The sequence below is a fragment of the Ambystoma mexicanum genome, chromosome 6p, assembly GCF_040938575.1.
Source record: "Ambystoma mexicanum isolate Mex_15411 chromosome 6p, UKY_AmexF1_1, whole genome shotgun sequence".
Taxonomy (NCBI): Eukaryota; Metazoa; Chordata; class Amphibia; order Caudata; family Ambystomatidae; genus Ambystoma; species Ambystoma mexicanum.
The window spans coordinates 462,095,627-462,115,788 of NC_090935.1; the positions used below are offsets into that span (position 1 = coordinate 462,095,627).

Consider the following 20,162-nt stretch of genomic DNA (forward strand, 5'->3'; position numbering starts at 1 on the left):
TTCAAATGTTTACCTCCTCTGAACACGTTCCTAGGTCAGTTCAACAGTGTTTTGCCTCCTTGTAGGATGTGACAGTTTTTCTTAATGATGTTGGTTACTTTTTTGGATAAGTGAGGGTAAGTACTGATGAAAACAAGGTTGTCATTCTTCTCTTTCTTCTTATATTCTAAAAGCACTTCTCTAGCTGTTAATATAAACATGTATGTAAAGAAATGTATGCACATCTTTTAACATATGTTTGCTTGATTTAGTATAATCATTTTAACTCTTGCTAAGCATGATTGCACTTATTAACCTAAAAAATGGTTATCCTTGGTATATATTTACCAACATTTCAACAACCAATATAGTCAGAATCATATTCACTTTCATTTACACGGTTTAACTCTTTCTAGAGGTAATTAAAAATATAACAAAGGTCCCTAATCAATAATCAGAATTAATACATCTCAATTATTTAAGCCTTATGAGCTAAATTGCCACAGATAGCAAACTGTTAAAAAACACAGCAATTTACCTAATCAAAAAAACAATTAATAGAATCATTACATTTTTCTTATTAAATAATAAATATTATCAAATCCCCTCACTAGTCCTACTCTGACGAGGATTTCCCTGCCTATCAAAACTAAAGGAAAACACTCTAACATAGGATATTTGTCCCCACTTAAATATCAAATATATAAAGAAATGTATGGCAATTCATAATAACATCAACAATGATATTTACAATCTCTCTTGGTAACCTAACTCCACTTCCCCAGCTTTTAAGGTAATTCAGTTCAATGTTCAACAAAAAGGACACAAGGAAATCTGAGTGTGTAATACATTCTCAGTTCAGTTCTTTGTTCCTTCAATGTCAAAGTAAAGTTCTGTTAACCAAAGTTCAAACAACAGAAAACCTTCTCTTCTTGGTGAAATAAAGACTTCCTCAAATGGCATCAATGTCATTCCCAGCCACAATGATTTGCCACAACATCCAAGAAGAAATACCACAGTTCTTCGTTAGATTAATGTGAATACAATTTCTGCAAGAGTTAATGAAACACAGTTCTTGGTTAACACTTATTACTTCTCTCTTTACAAGATTAGGACTCACAATTGGTATCTTTGTCAGGATAGATTCACAGCACTTCTACTTCCACTTCAGCAACTTTCAAAGTACGCAAGGCACTCTTCCTCGGAATATTCCTTTTCCAGAGGGAAAGCCTCTCTGCCACTCTTGTCTGTTTGCAACAATGCTGCACTACCACCGCCTCAATTAAAACTGTTTTAAGATAGAACGAGATTCACTTTCTGTTACTTTCTGTTACTTCCACACCTTCAAGTAAACAAGTCACTCTTCCTCTGAACCTTCCTTCTTCAGAGGGGCAGTCTCTCGTGTCTGTCTGAAACAAACAAAAACCTAGAATGGCGTTTAGGACACACTTCTCTCTTCTTCCTATTGTCTTTGGCAATGCAGGTTGTATGAACATTGAAGAACAATGAATGGTAGCAATTTTCCCTTCCCCAACACTGCTTTTTCCCCCTCTGTCTACTGTTAGCTAGAATAATAACCCAGAAATTTTGTTGCCACTCTCTTGGCTTCAGGTAATGCTTGCACATCCAGGTCTTAGGAAATGCTGATGTTCTACTTGGTTCAAATTAATGTTTAGACTGCCCTTCGTCACTACTAAAGGCTGATTCCAGTCTTAATTAGGGTAATACCGTGTTCGCTCTTGGATTGGGCAGTGCTTGCTCTCTCCAACTTATAATGCCAATGTTTAAACACTTGGTTTCTCTTGGTATAATTGTTGACTGTTTACCAAATGATTCAAAGGTCACTCTTCCTTCTAGAATCTTTATTAGACACACGCAACCACTCCTTTGTGTGCATTTTACAAGTTTAAGTTCAACAATCGTGTTTCATCTCGCTTTCTCTTTACACAAGCGAAGAGAGAGAATACCTGTTCACACGCGAAGTGCTACAATTCAAGTGTTCAATTGTTGAAGGCTCACTCTTATACAAGTGCTAATTTAGCTGGATACTGTTGCCGGTGGTGTTCACACAAGAAAACAGAACTCCTGGATAAACCCACTGGCTTCTCTGTTCCTTTCTATGCATGTTGAACAACTTTTACAACACCTGGCTTCATTCTGGACCCACACCCTTCCTCGCTGAAGGTGTCTGGTGATAGTACAGGAAGTAGGTATAAAGTGAGGGTGTTCAAAGAGAGTCCTGGTAGTGAATGTAATGATCTTGACAAGAGGTCAGAAAGCGTAGGTAGGGAGAACAAAGAGGATGCTGGCACACTAGTCCAGTTTAGACAAGACAAGAGTAGTCAAGAGATGCTTGGCAGTGTTGAAAGGAAGGGGGTGCCAGATTTTCCTAATATTTTGGAGGTTTGGAGGTTGAGGCAAGTTGCTGCTCATGTTTTGGAGATGAAAGTAGGGAAGGTGTGAAAAGATAGATGACTCAGGGGTTTGTAGCTGAAGATGAGTAGGTGAGAGTTTCCGGTGGAAACTGGTTAGGCAGAGCAAGAGAAGAGAGAGAACATTTGTAGGGAAGCAGGGCACCTCTGTTTTGGTACAGTTTAACATCAGAGAGTGCAAAGTCATCCAATATTTAATAGCAAAGAGACAGTTGCAAATGTTAATAGAGAGAGTTCAGAAAAAGAGAAGATGTGTGTGTTATCTGCAAATAATTGATAGGAGAACCTAAAGGAGCAGACTAGTGTCCCAAGAGCAGAGGTGTAGAGTGTAAAGTGGAGTAGACCCAAGACAGAGCCTTTTTGAACACCAACAGTTAGAGGAGTGAGTTGAGAGGTGTTGTTTCCAGGAGACAGAGAACTGGTGAGGTGCCATGTAGGATTCAATCCAGGCAAGGGTTCGATATTGAATCCCAAGAAGAAAGAGAGTATTAGTGATATCAGAGTGAGTGACAGTGTCAAAGGCAGCACACAGGTCAAGGAGAATTAGGATAGAGGATAGGTTGGAGTGCTCAGAGAGGCACTGAGGTTTGACACATTCATTAGAGCAGTTTTCCGTGAATTGACAGGACCGGGCCTCGAAGGCTGTGGATATCTAAGAAATTGGTAAAACGGTTGAACGCAATCATTTCAAGCACTTTAGAGTGGTGCGCAAGGAGAGACACAGGGTAAGGATGGTTGGAGTGAGAGTCAATGAGGGTAAGGTAGATTTCCCTTTTCGCTGTATCAAGAGAGAGAGGACTTGAGAGAGTTTGGGGCAAAGAGGTAGAGTAGCAGGTTCTCATGCGTGTGGGTAGGCTTCCATTTGCATAGCAGCCAACCCACTTAGAGGTGAAAGTAAGCAGTGGCAGGTGACATGAGAATGAATCATATTATACGGATTGAAGCTGGAGAAGGCAGTGTTAGTGGAACATGCATCAGGTGTGTAGGAGGAGAGTCAGAGAGAAAGGGAGTAATGAAAGTTTTTAATTACCTTTTAGTAATAGGTGAGGAAAGTGGTGAGGAGAGGTCATAGGGTGCAAAGGAGATAGATGGTGGTGGAAACAATTGAGTGATCTGATATGGATGGTGTGACAGTAGTATTAGTGGCTGAGAGGGAGGTGGAAATGAATAAGAGATCCGAAGAGTTACCCCCTATGTGGGTAGGTAGGTTATGGATAGAGTGGAGGGTGTTGTCACTAAGAGAAGACTGAAATTCCGATTTCTGTGAAGTGGTTGGAGAGGGAAGGTTAAAGTCACCTAAGAGAATGAGGTGATGTTTAGTGGAAAGAGACTCAAGGAGTTGCCCAGGATCATCAAAGAATGGTCCAGTCGGACCAGCAGGGTGATAGATGGAGATGATGTAAACCAAGTGAGCCGGAGCAATTGTAGAGATAGTGAATACAAAAGAGGTAGGAGAGGACGTGGCATTTGATATTTGTGAGGCATTGCGGCGGGAAAGAGTATGTGTCTGATGCCTCCACCTCTGCCAGTCATTTGAGGACAGTGAATGAAGAATAGTTTGGAGTCATGCAGGGCTGGCAGAGTGGCAGTGTCAGGTGGAGAAATCCAGGTTTCAGTGATAGCAAGAAGGTCTAGGGGAGGAGAGCTGGAGTGTAAGTAGTCAGTGATAAGGGAAGTTTTGTTGCATACAGATTGAGCATTCCAGAGTGAAATGTTCAGTTGATGCAGTAAGGAAGAAAAGAGAAGTTTAGTCTCAGCAGAAGAGAGGTGAAGTGGATATGTGTTAGAGAAGGTACGATTAGCTCATCGGCTTTGTTGGAAGGAGGTGGATGCGAGACGGATTAGTGATAGTTTTGAGCTGTGAGTTTTATTATACGGATAGAAAAGGAGGATGTTGTAGCGTGATTGGAGAAAGCGTAAGAAGAGGAGAGTAGGAGGAGCAGCAGGAGGAGCAGGAGTGAATGGATTATAGGTGAGTTGCACAGTGTGGAGAAACAGCACAGTAAATCGGAAAGAGTACTCACAGGTGCAATAGAGAGGAAGACAAAGGATCATAGGCTAAGATGAAAAGAGACTGGTCAAAGGTTGGTCTTCACTCTTCACAGTTCCGCCCTTTAGCTGGAGGTGGCCTTTGTGCTACAGATAGGGTTGATCCAAGATGGCCACAGGAAGAGATGTCAACAGTCCAAGATGGCCACCTGAAGTGAGATTTCAGACAGAAAGCAAAGCCAAAAAATCAGAAGGGATGACACCCGCTCTTGTTACCTGATCGCCTAGTCCATCAGTGGTTGGTCTCCCCACTATTGTCCCTGGTGTTGCTGGGATGAGGCATTTTCTTCTTGATTGGTGTCCTCAGAGGTTCCACTTGTGGTCTTCAGCTGGAGATAGGGCTGATTCAAGATGGCCACAGGAAGAGATGTCACTGGTCCAAGATGGCCATGGGAAGTGATGTCACCAATTGAAGATGGCCACTGGAATTGAAGTTCCAGACAGAAAGTGAGGCCAAAAACGAGAAGCTATAACACACGCACCTGTCACCTGATTGCCTACTCCATTAGTGGTTTGCCTCTCTGCTATTTTTCCTGTTGTTTCTGGGATGAGGCATGTTCTTCCTGATTGGTGTTCCCAGAGGTTCCACCTCTGGCCTTCAGCTGGAGATAGGGCTGATCCAAGATGCCTACTGGAAGTGCTATCACCAATCCAAGATGGCCACTGGAAGTGAAGCCAAGAAACCAGAAGAGATAACACACACCCTTGTTACCTGATTGCTTAGTCCATCAGTGGTTGATCCCCCCACTATTGTCCCTGGTATTGCTGGGATGAGGCATTATTTTCCTGATTGGTGTTCACAGAGGAGCCTCTTGTGGCCTTCAGCTGGAGATAGGGCTGATCCAAGATGGCCACAGGAAGAGATGTCACTGGTTCAAGATGGCCACGGGAAGTGATGTCACCAATCCAAGATGGCCACTGGAATTGAAGTACCAGACAGAAAGTGAAGCCAAAAACCAGAAGCGATGACACACACAGCTGTCACCTGATTGCCTGCCCTATTAGTGGTTTGTCTCTCTACCATTGTCCCTGGTGTTTCTGGTATGAGGCATTTTTTTTCCTGATTGGTGTTCACAGAGGAGCCTCTTGTGGCCTTCAGCTGGAGGTAGGGATGATAAAAGATGGATGGAGGAAGTGATGTCACCAGTCCAAGAAGGCCACAGGAAGTGATATCACCATTCCAACAAGCCGCTGGAAGTGATTTCACCAAGATGGCCACTAGAAGTGAAGATCCAGACAGAAAGTGAAGCCAAAAACCAGAAGGGATGACACACGCTCTCATAACCTGATCACCTACTCCATTAGTGCTTGGACTCTCTGCTATTGTTCCTGGTGTTTCTGGGATTAGGCAATTTCTTCCTTATTGGTGTTCCCAGAGGTTCCACTTGTGGCCTTCAGCTGGAGATAGGGCTGACCCAAGATGGCCGCTGGAAGTGATGCCACCAATCCAAGATGGCCACCGGAAGTGAAGTTCCAGATGGAAAGTGAAGCCAAAAAACGAGAAGGGATGACACACGATCTTGTCACCGGATTGCCTAGTCATCATTGCTTGGTCTCCTCACTTTTGCCCCTGGTGTTGCTGGGATGAGGCGTTTTTTTCTTGATTGATGTTCCCAGAGGTTCCACTTGTGGTCTTCAGCTGGAGATAGGGCTGATCCAAGATGAACACAAGGAAGAGATGTCACTGGTCCAAGATGGCCACAGGGAGTGATGTCACCAATCCAAGATGGCCATTGGAAGTAAAGTTCCAGACAGAAAGTGAAGCCAAAAACAAGAAGCGATGACACACACACTTGTCACCTGATCGCCTACTCCATTAGTGGTTGGTCTCTCTGCTATTGTCCCTGTTGTTTCTGGGATGAGGCAATTTCTTCCCGATTTGTGTTCCCAGAGGTTCCACTTTCGGCCTTCTGCTGGAGATAGGCCTGATCCAAGATGACCACTGGAAGTGATGTTCCAGACAGAAGGTGAAGACAAAAAACCAGAACAGATGACACAAGCTCTTGTCACCTGATCGCCTAGTCCATCAGTGTTTGATCTCCCCACTATTGTCCCTGGTGTTGCTGGGATGAGGTGTTTTTCTCCTGATTGGTGTTCACAGAGGAGCCTTTTGTGGCCTTCAGCTGGAGATAGGGCTAATACAAGATAGCTCCAGGAAATGATGTCACTGGTCCAAGATGGCCACAGGACGTGATTTCACCAATCCAAGTTGGCAACTGGAAGTGTTGTCACCAATCCAAGATGGTCACTGTAAGTGACATTCCAGACAAAAAGTGAAGCAAAAAACCAGAAGGAATGGCACACGCTCTCATCACCTGATTGCATAGTCATCAATGGTTGTTCTCTCAGTTATTGTCCCTGGTGTTGCTGAGATGAGGAAATTTCATCCAGATTGCTGTTTCTAAGGGGACCTCTTGTGGCCTTCAGCTGGAAATGTGCAGGACAATCAGTTATGGCCTATCTGATATACTCACAAAAGGGATTCCCGAGCTCTTGGATTGTCTCTGTCTCATTTTAAGCTGTTTTGCCACTTCCAAATATCATCCATGGGAAATGATGGTACTTTGCCATCTTTAGTCAGCTCCTGCTTTCTGTAGCAGCCACTCACTTTTTCTCAGCTCCATCAATTGCTCCTAGCTACCCAGACCCTCTCAACAGTGTCTGCCAACTCAACCAAAGACTAGTACTATTCTTGATTTGATGATGCAAATAAAAACCTGTGTTTATAGAGTATCTTGGTCTAAGGGGTTTTAAACACCTGGGCAGTATAAACCAATTAGCAAGACAGCGATTTATGTCATTTAACAGAGTCCTAAATAAGATTGAAAGTCTTTGAAAATTAGGCTATGGATGGGACAAAAAAGCCCCACTAATCATTATGTAGGGGGTTGGCCAAAAGAGCTTCTGGTTCTGTTTAAACAAATAATACATTAGGATAGTTTTCAATGCTTTTTCTTAAGATGCCCAAAAAAAGCTGATTCTAAAAACTATAAGTTGATCAAATGTGACAGTAACTTTGAGATTAGGTTTTGATGTTTACACTTAGGTGTAGCAAAACACTGCCACAGTCTTAAGAAAGCTTTATTACCTTTGTCAGTATGACATATGATGACAAACCTGTGCCTGCATACAACAGCAAACAGAACCTGTGCTCTGTGGAGTCCTGGCAAGCCGGTAAAAGTCTGTCCTTGCAACCCTGTTTCACTGTTCTCTTGATATCAAACTAATTTAGTAAGATGCAGGCTAGTTTACTGTTCAGCATAATTACAATGAAGCATCTCAATGATACAACATGATATGGGGTTCAGATTCAGCCCCAGACAAAAAGGAAATTGCATTTGGCTAAGTTGGGCCTAAAAATGCAGAGCATTGAAAACACACAGAGATGACTGCCAAATTGAAAGGGCCGAATTTCATTCTAAACTGCCATATCAAAATTCTATTGTAGAGAAATACAATTAAATGGGCCCTGCATTCGATTGACGAATCCCAAAACGAAAGGCATATTTATGAATACAAGTGACTTAGGCCCCAAAGTGCACTTTTCCCAAAAGAAAGATGCCATGGAGAAAATGTGGGCATTCTGCAGCCTGGAAGTAAAGCAGCTATTTACCAGTGAAACTCCCTGGCCTGAAACATTCAAATGTATATTATGATTTAAAGATGGACTGTGATGACACAAGGCATAAGTCATATACGTGTTTTTCTCATCTAAAGAAAATGCAACAGATAAAAGGCCTCATGTGTATATGAAACTGTAACTTTTAAAAGCATCAGTTTCTGTTCAAGAGGATTGGCATTGGTTTCTTTCCAGGAGAAATGGCATTGCTTTCTGGTCACTAGAAATGGCTTCAGTTTCTGTTCAGAACACTCAAACAGTGACCTTCCTCCATCGTCTGTCTATATAAATCATCTTTTAAAAGCCACAGCAGTAACCAAGAAGGAATCTATGGTGGGTTGAGGCCTGTGCTCAAAGATAAGCAGCAGATGAGCAATTATCCCTGGGAGAAACAATGTTATTGGATTAATTGCAGGCAAACCCAACAAAGAAAGCAGATGCTCCAGATTCCATGTTAGGTGGGGACATGAAATTTAATGTACAATTGATGTCAAAATATGTATATATGTTTACAGATTGCCATAAGTTAGATGGACAATCATACTACGTTCATTTACTCAGGAGCCACCGGCCACACAGTAAGGGTTCAAGTATCATTATAAAGCATACGTAAAGCTCCATCCAATGATTAAACTCTCATGGGAACTAAAGTTATCATCTGAAATGTGCCAAAAAATGTCACAAAGCAGAAATGTTGGACTAAAGTAGCTTATGGAAGTAAAGCACTGTGTGTGAATTTTTGTAGTGCTGACTTTTATCATTTCTGCGGAATTCATGGAAAACCGTCAATCAAACCTGCAACATGGTGCCGAGACAAGATATGTTTCATTAGCTATGGCATGGGCATGCCGTTTTAGTCATATATATATAAATATATATATATATATATATTATGCATAACCATAAATTACAAAATTCCATCACATTGTAGTTTTAAGTACAACATTGAAATGTGTAGAAAAGTTAATTTCAAGTGGAAGGACTTGCCCCTCCCAAATTTGAGCTTGGTAAACTGAAGGGGTCAATCAAACAAAAGAGATTCAACCTTGAATAAGGTGATGTAAAATAGTTGTCCAAGCAAACCTAATGACCAATGAGCCAGCATGCCATCCTTTAGACATTTTTGTGCGAGTGGCGAAAGAATCATAAAGGTACGCACAATGGAAATCAGGAGACTGCCTGAAGTTACTTGGGATGGAACTGCTAATAAGATTTCTGAAGGAAACCAGGAGAGGGGACAGAGGCTGGAATCTATGACCATGGAGAGGCAAAATAGAGGGATTGAACCCAGAGAATATTCATGACTGATGGTGGATTCTGACGGTCCCTGTCCTGTACCTGAAAGATGACTTGAGCCTTAATGTCCTTTTCCTAACTGCAAAACCTGAGATATTTATGTAAGTGAACTTGTCCAAACAAAGCAAATTGTGTGGAGATCTGTGTGATGTCAGTTACCCCTCTATTGATTGGGTGGGCCAGTTGAAATACATTCTTAGCCTTTTATTAAACCAGAATTTAATTAATTCCCACATAGCGAAATTACAAAGGGTGATTTTGCTGATATTCAAAATAAACAACATTGCCTCCAGTGTGGATAAACAAATATAGCCTATTAAAGTAATTGGGTACTCCTATTTCTTTTTTCCAACCCCTAAAAATTCCTGACAGAGAGGGGTGCATTATACATGAAATTCCATACTACTTCCTCTTCCCCTGAATCCTGTTTTATGGTAGAGGGGTCCCAAATGATCACCTTAATTTGGGTTTGTCTTCTGGGGCAGAACATTGTGTCCTAAGTTAAACAGAGTGTGATCACTGATTTAAAAGCTTACCTTCTACTGAAAGTGAGAAAGTGGCTCCTGAGAGAAGGGAGATTGTGCATTGCATAGGGCGAAAGATGAAAGGTTTCCAAATATAAATAAAAAGTGTTTGTTCAGAAAGGAATGTTGTGCTATTGGCTGCCAGCTTTTCTAAGAGTTCAGCACCAGTCAAAATTCTTTTAACATGTGATTAAGTTAAAGCATTTCCAAGTACAGAGGGAGATTAAAAAGACAGAGTGTTGCATGTGTGAAATTGCTTTTGCTAATAGGAATGCATTGCATATTATTTAAGTTAAACTTCATATAAAGTGTATTTAAGTGTATGATCCAGTCATGTTTGAAGGTGCTACATAATATTAAAGTTAACTCCCTGGCAAGTATTTGGAAAGGGAAGTGTTAGGAATGAAAAGCATTTTGGGCCACAGGGTCATGATCTGTGATTTTGTACCAATATTAATTTTCCTATTCATTAATAAATATATATTCTTTCTATATACCAGCCTGGTTCTTGGCTTATCTAGTGCTAAAGGGTGAGGGACCTATGTGGTTATATATGACTCACAAACAGGGCTAGATTGAACTACATAACAGGTATATTGGTGTGGCTCATTTGATTGGGGGACAGGGGGCATGAACTCCCTGTATTAATCTTGGTCCATTAAATTATCTAACAATGAGCTGTTTCTAAGCACTGGGCATATACATGTGTAAACAGCTAAACATTGTAATACAGTGTAAGCATAACATTTGCACTAGCTTTTTAAACATTATGCAAATTAATAGAATGTATTATCCAATTACAGAAATGTCGATCCTAGGAATTCACCACCCTGCTCTAAGATTTATGGCTCCATACTTTTCAAAAATACATTACAATGAGACCCTGGCCAATAACAGTTTAATTCCCATGCCTAATGTTAAGTAGATTCTATTTAACTCGTCATCCAACCAGTCTGTAAGCCATGGCTATTATAAAAACAAGTCTATGCTATGTTTGTTTCTAAATCATCACACCTCCAACATTTGTCATGTGTAGAGTGGTCTAATATGAGTATGTTCTTAGGGCAGCAGTATAAACTTTTAATGATGCTATGTTTCATGTAGACCAAAGGCAGTTTAGCACCTTTGAGCAGGAGTCCTTCCCTTTGATATAGAAATAGTATCTATTTATAGCTGGGTCTCCCCTTCATGTTTGTGTTCATTGAAGTAGATGTCAGTGCAATCAGTTAGTTGTATGCCATTCCAAACGTATGATATATTGTGATTTGAGGATAAACTCAACCGGCATATTAGGCTTTTTGTTAGGTTTGACCGCAAGTTGAGTGATAGAAGTGCTGACTCTAGAGTTCTTCTGTCCCTGCTTTAGGCAAGAGGTTTGGAAGGTCCTAATGTTGTTGTCTACTTTTCGATCCAAGAGTTTCTGAATGCCACTTTTTAACCATGTTCTGCTGAATTTGTTCCCATTTTAAGTTCTTAGGGTGATGTTCTCGCACAGGTTGACCCATGTCAGGCAGTTTTGTTTATTTGAGTGTTGCTTCCAGTTTCTGCATTGTTTATTTGTACCTGGTCACAGACATGGTACTTGACAGGTCTTCTTTCTTCATGGCCTGTGCTTCAACCATTGTTCATTTGGGTGTTTTAGTGCCTGCTGGGTCAAACAAAAGTCATGTGCTGTAGAGGTAAAGAGCTTGGTGGTGGCAGGATCTAAAGCCACCCTTTCCCATAGTTATTTTTCATTTATCTAGAGAGAGCAGAAGCTCATTCCAGGGCTCCACACAAGGCTTTACATCTGTGTAGGGTGGTCATTTTTCAGAGAATTTATGAAACAGATACAGCTATTTAGGCAGGTATTGACATTTTTAAACTTTGACACTTTGCCCGCTCACTCTGGTAGATCTGGCAGATCTCTCTTCTTCAATTGTTTGCATTTCATACATTTGATTTCGCTGTAATAAGTCTGATGCATCGTGGCTAGTTAAACTGCACGAAGATTGAGTTCACGTTGGCCCTGAGATCAGTGTTTGCTTCTGGAATTCTGTACTGTTCACTGCAGAGATACAGCATCATATTCATTTTGGCCAGTGCAACTTATATCCAGCCCCATTCCTGAATGTGGTAACTTGTGCAAGCAGCGCTGGGACTGACAAGTGTCAAGTTGAATTGTAAGCAGCATTTTGTCTTGCAGCCTTACATGGCTTATGTAGCTTGCTACCTCTCTGACTTAACAAAAGATAAAATGCACAATGCTGTCTCCTAAAACCTTCTGAGTTTCATATTCAAGATTATTTTCATATTCAAATTCATGCTTTCCTTCAGCAAAAACTTTTTTACTCTAAATGCACTACCACCGGTTGAAAATTATTAGTCTAAATCCCAAATATCTTCCATCATGGTGCTTCACATACTAACACAAATGTGAATGAATGATAAGTAGCCAGACGAACATGGTTTTGATCTTTTCTTTTGCGCTAAGTCATATGGACACTATTGAAAAAAGGAATATGGGAGCAAATATAGGAAAAATAGATGAGCATTCTTAAAAGAGGAGGAAGTGTGTGTGCTATGAATAATGAGACTTGCACAAGTAAGTTAGGATAAAAGGGATTTATTTTATAACTGAGCAGAAACTTTGTATTTTATGGTGTGTCAAACTCTGGTTATCGACAGCTACATTTGCCCTAAATTGTCTGGATATTATAGAAGGAACATTTGTAACCATTTAATCAAAATGGGAAGTATTTACGGAGGCAGTGGTACTTGGTGACACAATCATTAATATTGGAGTAGGACATATGGTTGCACATTATGCAACAGAGATCATGACTCAAGAGATGAAACCATTTATAAAATGTGACTTTCTCACCACTTTATTTAAATGTTCCCAAAAAACAAGAACACAGCATATTCAAGAAGTGCACAGGTTTTGAGTTGTTATAATTTCCATATAACAGAACGCATTTCATCTAACTTATCACACACTACAAATAAAGTGACACAATTTAGATCTATAAATTCTACTAGTAACACAAAACCCAATCAGTTTAAAGCAACAAAAAATAATATACAAGCCACATAGACAAAAAGGACAAATCACAAAACCGACACACATCCCCATACACATTCCCCCTGACTAGACTAACACATATATATTCAATCATTAACTGCTCTAAACTGCATTCATCCATACATATCATTGAAGGGCCCCCATAAATCCAGATACGTTTCCTCCAGATGCTCCCTTTGAAGCATTCGTTTTTCAGAATTTGAAAGAGTTTGCATGTCTGATAATCAGCCCTCTACCAGTGGTTTCTTTCTTGTCTTCCACACTCTCAGAATTTGTTTGGTTTCCACAAGAAGAGCTTTGCCAATGCAGCACGATGACTCACATGCCATATCACATCTACCCTTGTGTGACAGCAGGATCACTGCCGGCGAAGTTTGTGGGAATTAAACACCTCAGATTGTATCTAATCTAGCAAGCACATCGTTCCAAAAGTCAACCACTCTATTGCAATTCCACAGCATGTGCAGTAATGAGCCTCTCTCCCGTCGGCAGCCCCAACACAAATCAGTATCTATCAGGCTCAACTCATTCATTTGTACTGGAGTCCAATAGGCGGCCTAAAACCCTTTGATGTATATAACATACGTTTAAATCCATCTTGGCTCTAACGGTCACCTTCCAAAGCCCCTCCAATTCCTTCACTGATATATTCCTACCTAGCTCACCAACCCAGGCCTGCTTTAATTTCTCCCAGGAGTCAAGCATGGGGCCTTCCACTGGCATCAATTTAAGAATGGTCGAAACAATGCGGGTGGTGTATCGGTGCATTCAGCATCCATTGTCTTTCAAATAGCAATTTCTCCAGAGCCATGTATCTCCCAAGCTCCCTCTTATGCAGACAATATTTCTCCAAAAAGTCCCACAAAGGGTACCATTCTCCCTTCCTGCCAGATGTCCTCAATTTTTAGGATTCCTTTATTAACCCAGCTGCGCCAATTCAACCTTCTATTGTCTATCTGCAACCATGGGTTATACCAAATAGATGCCTCATTATACATAAATAGATTCTGTCCACACCCCAATATCCACGATGTCAATGGAGTCTTCGTAGTAACAATAGTTTGCAATTTTGTCGACAGTTTGGGAATTTTCCCGAGGGAGTACAAATGACCTAGATGGTAAGGCTCTAGTCTGTCCCTTTCTATCAATATCCACAAAATAGTAGGCAGATTTTTTCAACAGAAATCCTCTGTGATAATTCTCAAGTATTGGGTAGCCAAACCCCCCTCTTGAACATCACAAGTCATAATGTAACGTGGAATCTTTGGCCTCTACCCCATACCCCATAAATATTCTTGAAATATTCTATCAATACACTTAAAGACCTTTTTGGAGAATCTCAGAGAAAGTGACTGTGTAACACCTCCATCAACTTACTGACCTTGTAGTCCACAATTCTCTTCATGTCATGAATAAGATATATCCTTAAATACTTCACACTCCGGCATTTCTGAATATCTGTGAGCAATCAGAATGCCTGTGTTTGACAATGTGAGTTAATATGCATCCAAAGGCAGTTTAGAGCAATGAGCATATACATTTATATGTTCTTTCTTTTTTTATACATAGTTATCAGAGGATCGTTGAACTAATGCAACTGCACTTGGATTGTTCCACAGATTCTATGCATGCGCAGCCAGCATCAATACATTTTCTGAAGTTCCAATGCATGTAGACAGTGCATAAATCATGATCCTATCTGTCAATGTCTCATGCGTGTTTGATAATGGCTCATGTAGAATACTAATATATGATTCTTAACATGCAGGCTACCTTTGAAGGCTGGATGGAACTGATGGCTAGTTCTGCTGATGCTAGAGGGGTAAGTGTGTACACTGCTATAAAGTTAGTTCTGGAAATGTACTATGTTGCATACAGTGGCTTGTAGGAAAATCATATATTTATGCCAATGTTGTATTCTGAAACCATATTGAAACCCTTATTGGCCTCTGCTAAACCAATCATCAGAATGCTCAGGATACAGTCAATAAACTGTATTGTTGATCTAATGCCAAGCAGTCTGAATTCATCAGCAACCTAAATGCAGACAGTGCAAATATTAGTTTATTTTCATTTGACCAAAAAGTGCTAATAACCTTATCGACTTTGAGAGGGGATGTTTTCTCTTGGGATAGAGTCCATTTCCAAGATATTGGCCTCAACCTTTCCTTGGACAATAACATGGGAGTAAGCATTATCTTGCTATCGTAACCGCTCCTCTATCTAAAATAAGTCTGTGTACCTCCCACACATAGCTAAATATCAAATGTCCTTATAGAAACTGCAGAGGTTAGCACAACTAAACATAAGGATGTTATTTAATTATCATCAACCAGACATGCCATATAATATTTCGAGCCAAAAAATGTATTATATGTATTTTTTAATTATTTTAATTATTATAATTCTTTAAATTGTAAAGAAGGTATTTTTAAAGCGTTGCTTTTTTGGGTTGGCTTCAACATGTGTTCTAATTGTTCAAATTAGGTTGAGTGATGTTGACAATAAACCTCTCTTTAGTCTTAGGCAAATACAACCTTTAAGACAATATAAAAAATTACCAATTTCACTTTCAGCAATCAGTTTCAGAATCCTGTGTACCGAAATTCCAAGAGAACAAACTAACCTTAATATAAATCCAAGAACACTAAAATTACGTTGAGTTGATGGCACAATGGCCCTCATTACGACCCTGGCGGAGTGGGTTACCGCCAGCGGTAATCGTGGCGGACCCGTCCGCCCTACTACGAGTTCCCGTAGCGCCATGGAGCCTTTCTCCGCCTGGTTTTACCGGGCGGAGAAATCCATGGCGCTAAGGGACCTCGTTGTTAATTACGCCACCGTACTTTACGGTGGCGTAATTAACGCCTTCCCCACTCCCATTATACCCTATGGGGCAAGAATGGGAATGGGGAAGGGCAAAATGGGGATTGGGGATTTACCGCTCCGCCAAGGTCGGCATGGGGTGGAAAATCCGCCAACCCCCATGGCGCTATCGGCAGCTTTCCGCCGTGCTCCGCGGTGCATTTAGCACCGCGAATTCCGCCAGGGTCGTAATGAGGGCCAATGAATATTCCAAGTGACATCACAGTTTATTGGCCTGACTAACTTAGATTAATTATCCCTTCCAGGAAAATCACATCTTTTCCCAAAGATGTGTAACTGGTCAGGGATCTCAGTACTCTCTGCTGACATCTCTATGTGACCTGAAGGTCTAGACTTGAAATCATGTGCTGGTCAACTGCCACATTTATCCTCCTTCATCTCATAAATCGTAAGATGAGTACCCACAAATTGGCTAATTGTAAAGTCCTGTTATATACAGTTTTATGTAAGGTCTCCTTGCAAAAGCTAAGCATAGTGTGACTGTTATTTAACAAAACATTTGGAGGACTTGACTTACCAACAAAAGTGCTGGTTCTTGAGGGCCTCTCTCTCTGCGAAGATGATTGTGTTGAGTGACTGGAAGGGTAGAACCTTTCCAACGTGGAATTGGTTGAGGACCTGCGGAAGATGTCGCTGTTTGAGTGAGTCATCCTGCGCAGGCAGAAGAGGGGTGTTCTGTTTCAGGAAATCTTGGGAGATTTCTGGATCGTACATAGACACATGTTACATTTAGTTTGTCTGGACTTTTTATTTGCATGAATTGTAAATGTTTCAATAAAAATATGAATTTTAAAAAAAACATTTGAACCATTTGAGATTAGACTGTTTGGATTAGAGTCTTAAACATTCCATGTTATTTAATGATAGCCATCCAACTCTGGTTATAGAACAGCTGTCAGGTTTGCCAGTAAAGAGACTTGCAAGCAGTGCTTCTCCTGCCACGCCCGACCATCTGGACCTCATGCCGGACAGAGGCTCAAAATGCCCCCATCCATATTCCAGTTCCATAAAACTCGAAAAATGTTGCTCTTTCAACTATACCTGCCAGACGATCATAAACCCTGCCTTCCCTCAACCAACAGTACTTCCCTATTGTATAAAATGCCAAGGCCAATGTTGGCACCCTCCTGTCTTAGAGTGCTCAGCTACTCTTGAGTTAGGTTTGTGCTATAAGCAACAAAAACTAAAAACTTCTGAAATAATGACCACATGAATGACCACACATGCACACACAAACACACACATTACACACTGCGACATTGTATTAAGGTATTTGATTAATACCCAGTTAATATTCTGTGACCACTTTGGAGCCTGGCTAGATCTTCTTGCATACTTCGCATCCCAGTTTTCAATCATCCTCCATTGTCAGTTTCTATGTGATAGCGGCACTTCTGCTCTCTGATACCTGGACTTGTAGCAAAAACCTAGGTAATATACAGATATGTATGTTGACTGTAGTACTCCTTATGATATTGTTACTGTGTTCACATTTTTGGGGCTATTGCATCACTGTTGGTGTGCTTTGACAGGGGGTTCATCAACCCTCATCTTGCTGTGGCTGCTTTACCATGCATAAAAGGATAGGATGGGTCTCACTTCACTCCTGTCCATTCTGCTGCTTCACTCGCCCCAGCCAGGGGATCCATCTTCACCTGCCCCTTCCCGCAGTTCTCCCTATACCTCCCAGTGACTCACCAGCATTATTTCACCTGCATGCTTCCAGACTCCTTATCTCTGCCCCACTGTTCCATGCATGCATTTCCGGCCTCTACTCCAGAGTGTGCCATGATGCAACTTCCTCATCCTCCTGCTCTTCGTCAGGGCTGTGAGAGCAAAAAACTAGAACACTGTTGATGGTGATTTTCTCCCTCTTCTGCACACCATAACATTTCCCTGTCTGTGTTATTGCAACAGTGGATGTGCTCACTGGTGCAATGAGTCAGATGCAGAAACAGGTCCCCCTATTTCACTCCATGTAATTGTCGGTACAAGGTGCTTCTAACTCTTATGAGAGTCTTCGTTATGAAGTTCCATTCATTGTTCGAGCAGTCTCTGTCCTTCCTGAGCGCCCCCACTCTCCAAATATAATTTAGTGGGTGGGAGTGATTGCCTACCCTGACAGTGTCTCTCTATGAGAGGTCTCTACTGCCTGCTTTGTTGTTAAAGTCTCTACGGCCATTTCAATTCCCTCCTTTGGTATCTGTGGTTCTAAGCGCTTCCCTGGGTGTTTGTTCCAAGGTGATGGTCTCAGATGTCTTGATTCATTTCATCTCTGCTTCTTGGTTCAATTTTCCTGTAGTCGAGATGCTGGGTGCAAGTGTTAAGGGAAACCTGTTCTCTACCCAACTCCCCTTTGAGCAATGGTGTATAAAGGGCAAACAGTTTTTAGAGTCCCAGCTTTGCAAGCCAGGGCCTCCCTCTGGCAGTTTCTCTGATCCTCACTATGCTGCTGATCCCTGTGTGGGATATGCAGGTTGCACTTTTCGTTCCTTGTGTGTTTGACCTTGTCTTGCATCCTTTTATCAAATGTTGAATTAAGTGCCAACCTGAGTGTTCATTTGAATAAACTGAGGGGCAGTTGCTCCTACATGATGGCTCCCACTTGCGTGTAGCTGTTGTTGTGGCTCTTGCTCAGATGAGACTTGCCCGGCATTTTGGGCTGCACTGCCCTTATGTTGGGCTCAGAGCGGTATGCAAATTATTGTTCTTCTCCGGTATGGCAAAGAGGAGCCATAAGATCATGCCTATAATATAGATGTTGCGGTTTTTTGTTGTTATAACTTTGATATGTTTTATTTTGATAACTTTTGTTATAAAAGTGCTTAAAGTTTTAATGAATTAAACTAAATGCACAATAAAAAAATAATAATAATATAAATACCATATTCATAGTTTTGCCCATACATTAATTTCCTAATTATGGAGAGTACAATTACTCTGCTTTTTGCCTCTTTTTCAGATTGACTTGCAGCCCGAAACTGACGCAAATATATACAGCATCCTCTATTTTGTTGCATTTATAGTTGTGGGCACCTTCTTCATACTGAATCTTTTCATTGGTGTTATCATCGAAAACTTTACCACAATGCGTAAAAAGGTAGGTTGTTCCTCTGCGTAATATCTCTTAACAAAATGCGCATTATCTCTACAGAGCACTGCACCTGTGCAGCTGAAAGGTGTCTTTAACTGGGAACAAGCATATGTGTAGGTAGTTGCATGACCAGCTGCGTAGCTGAGTTCAGTCACACAGGAACTATGTGAAGATGTCATTTAAAAACCTCTTTTCCTCCGTAAGTGTATGTGTTTGTTTGTGTTTGTACCCTGTCTAGGGTTTAGCACCCCTATGCCTTTGGCCGTTTCTTGGCGCTTTAGAAAAACATTATTCAAGTTTGTGACATTGATTAAAGTAGGCAAAGTCGCATATCATTCCCAGGCAATTCCCCGTTATTTCTCTCGGGAATATTGATCATGTAGTAAAAGGGACACAAATAAGATATTTGCTTTTCAAAAAAGATTGATGGTATAAGAAATATAAGAATTTGGCAGAGTATCTCAGTGTGAGATACTAACCCGAACAAGCATTGGCAAAGCCAACAGTTTTGGCTTGTGTATGGGATGGCAAAGGAATGTTCTAGTCACTGCCAAAAGTGTGCTATCTGGCCCTAAGATGACAACAGCTGGAAAATGATGTTAGCACCTCAGGATGTCATGACAGTGACTGGCAAATTCCTATATAATGCCTATATAGGAGCACACATTATTGGCATTGTCACTGCTTCTTAGTAACAGGAATTCCGTGCAAGGAGCAGATGCAAGGACACCCACATTGATTGTAATCAAGTGTCTGAAATCACACTTGGGTGAGACATTTGTATTAGATTGGGCGATGATCCCTCTGAGCTGTGCACACGTGTGATTGCCCAGTTTCCCTCTGGGTGCCACTCAGAAGAGTTTTAGCAGTGCACATAGACTTTTCCCGCTCGAGAATTAATAAGGCACGAGACACCACAGTTATCTGATATTTGCGTTGTCTTTTATTAAAGCTAAGCTATTCTAAGGAATCATTGTATTCTGGTGTAGCCTATTTACATTACCCTACTATGCAAGAGTGACCTTGAAACCCTCAAAATGTTAAAAATGAATATGAAAATATGTCTCCATCAACAGAAGATCTAAGATATGTCTGCAAACATTCATCAAATAACCTTCCCTTCCCACCCATGACTCTTATTCTTGACTCTACAATGCTTAGACCTTATGACTAACTTCCACCCAAGAGACACATTTATCTATTGCCACAGATGTCAGAG

At 41.1% G+C, this 20,162-nt stretch overlaps 1 protein-coding gene across 1 annotated transcript in view; it reads left to right on the forward strand.

The window, feature by feature from the left end:
* Positions 1–20,162, forward strand: part of LOC138510734 (sodium channel protein 1 brain-like) — a 640,892-nt gene that overhangs the window by 165,088 nt on the left and 455,642 nt on the right. Inside the window, exons 7-8 of the mRNA XM_069626485.1 lie at positions 14,732–14,785; positions 18,812–18,949. Coding sequence (XP_069482586.1) covers positions 14,732–14,785; positions 18,812–18,949 — 192 coding nt within the window. The remainder of the gene's footprint in view (positions 1–14,731; positions 14,786–18,811; positions 18,950–20,162) is intronic.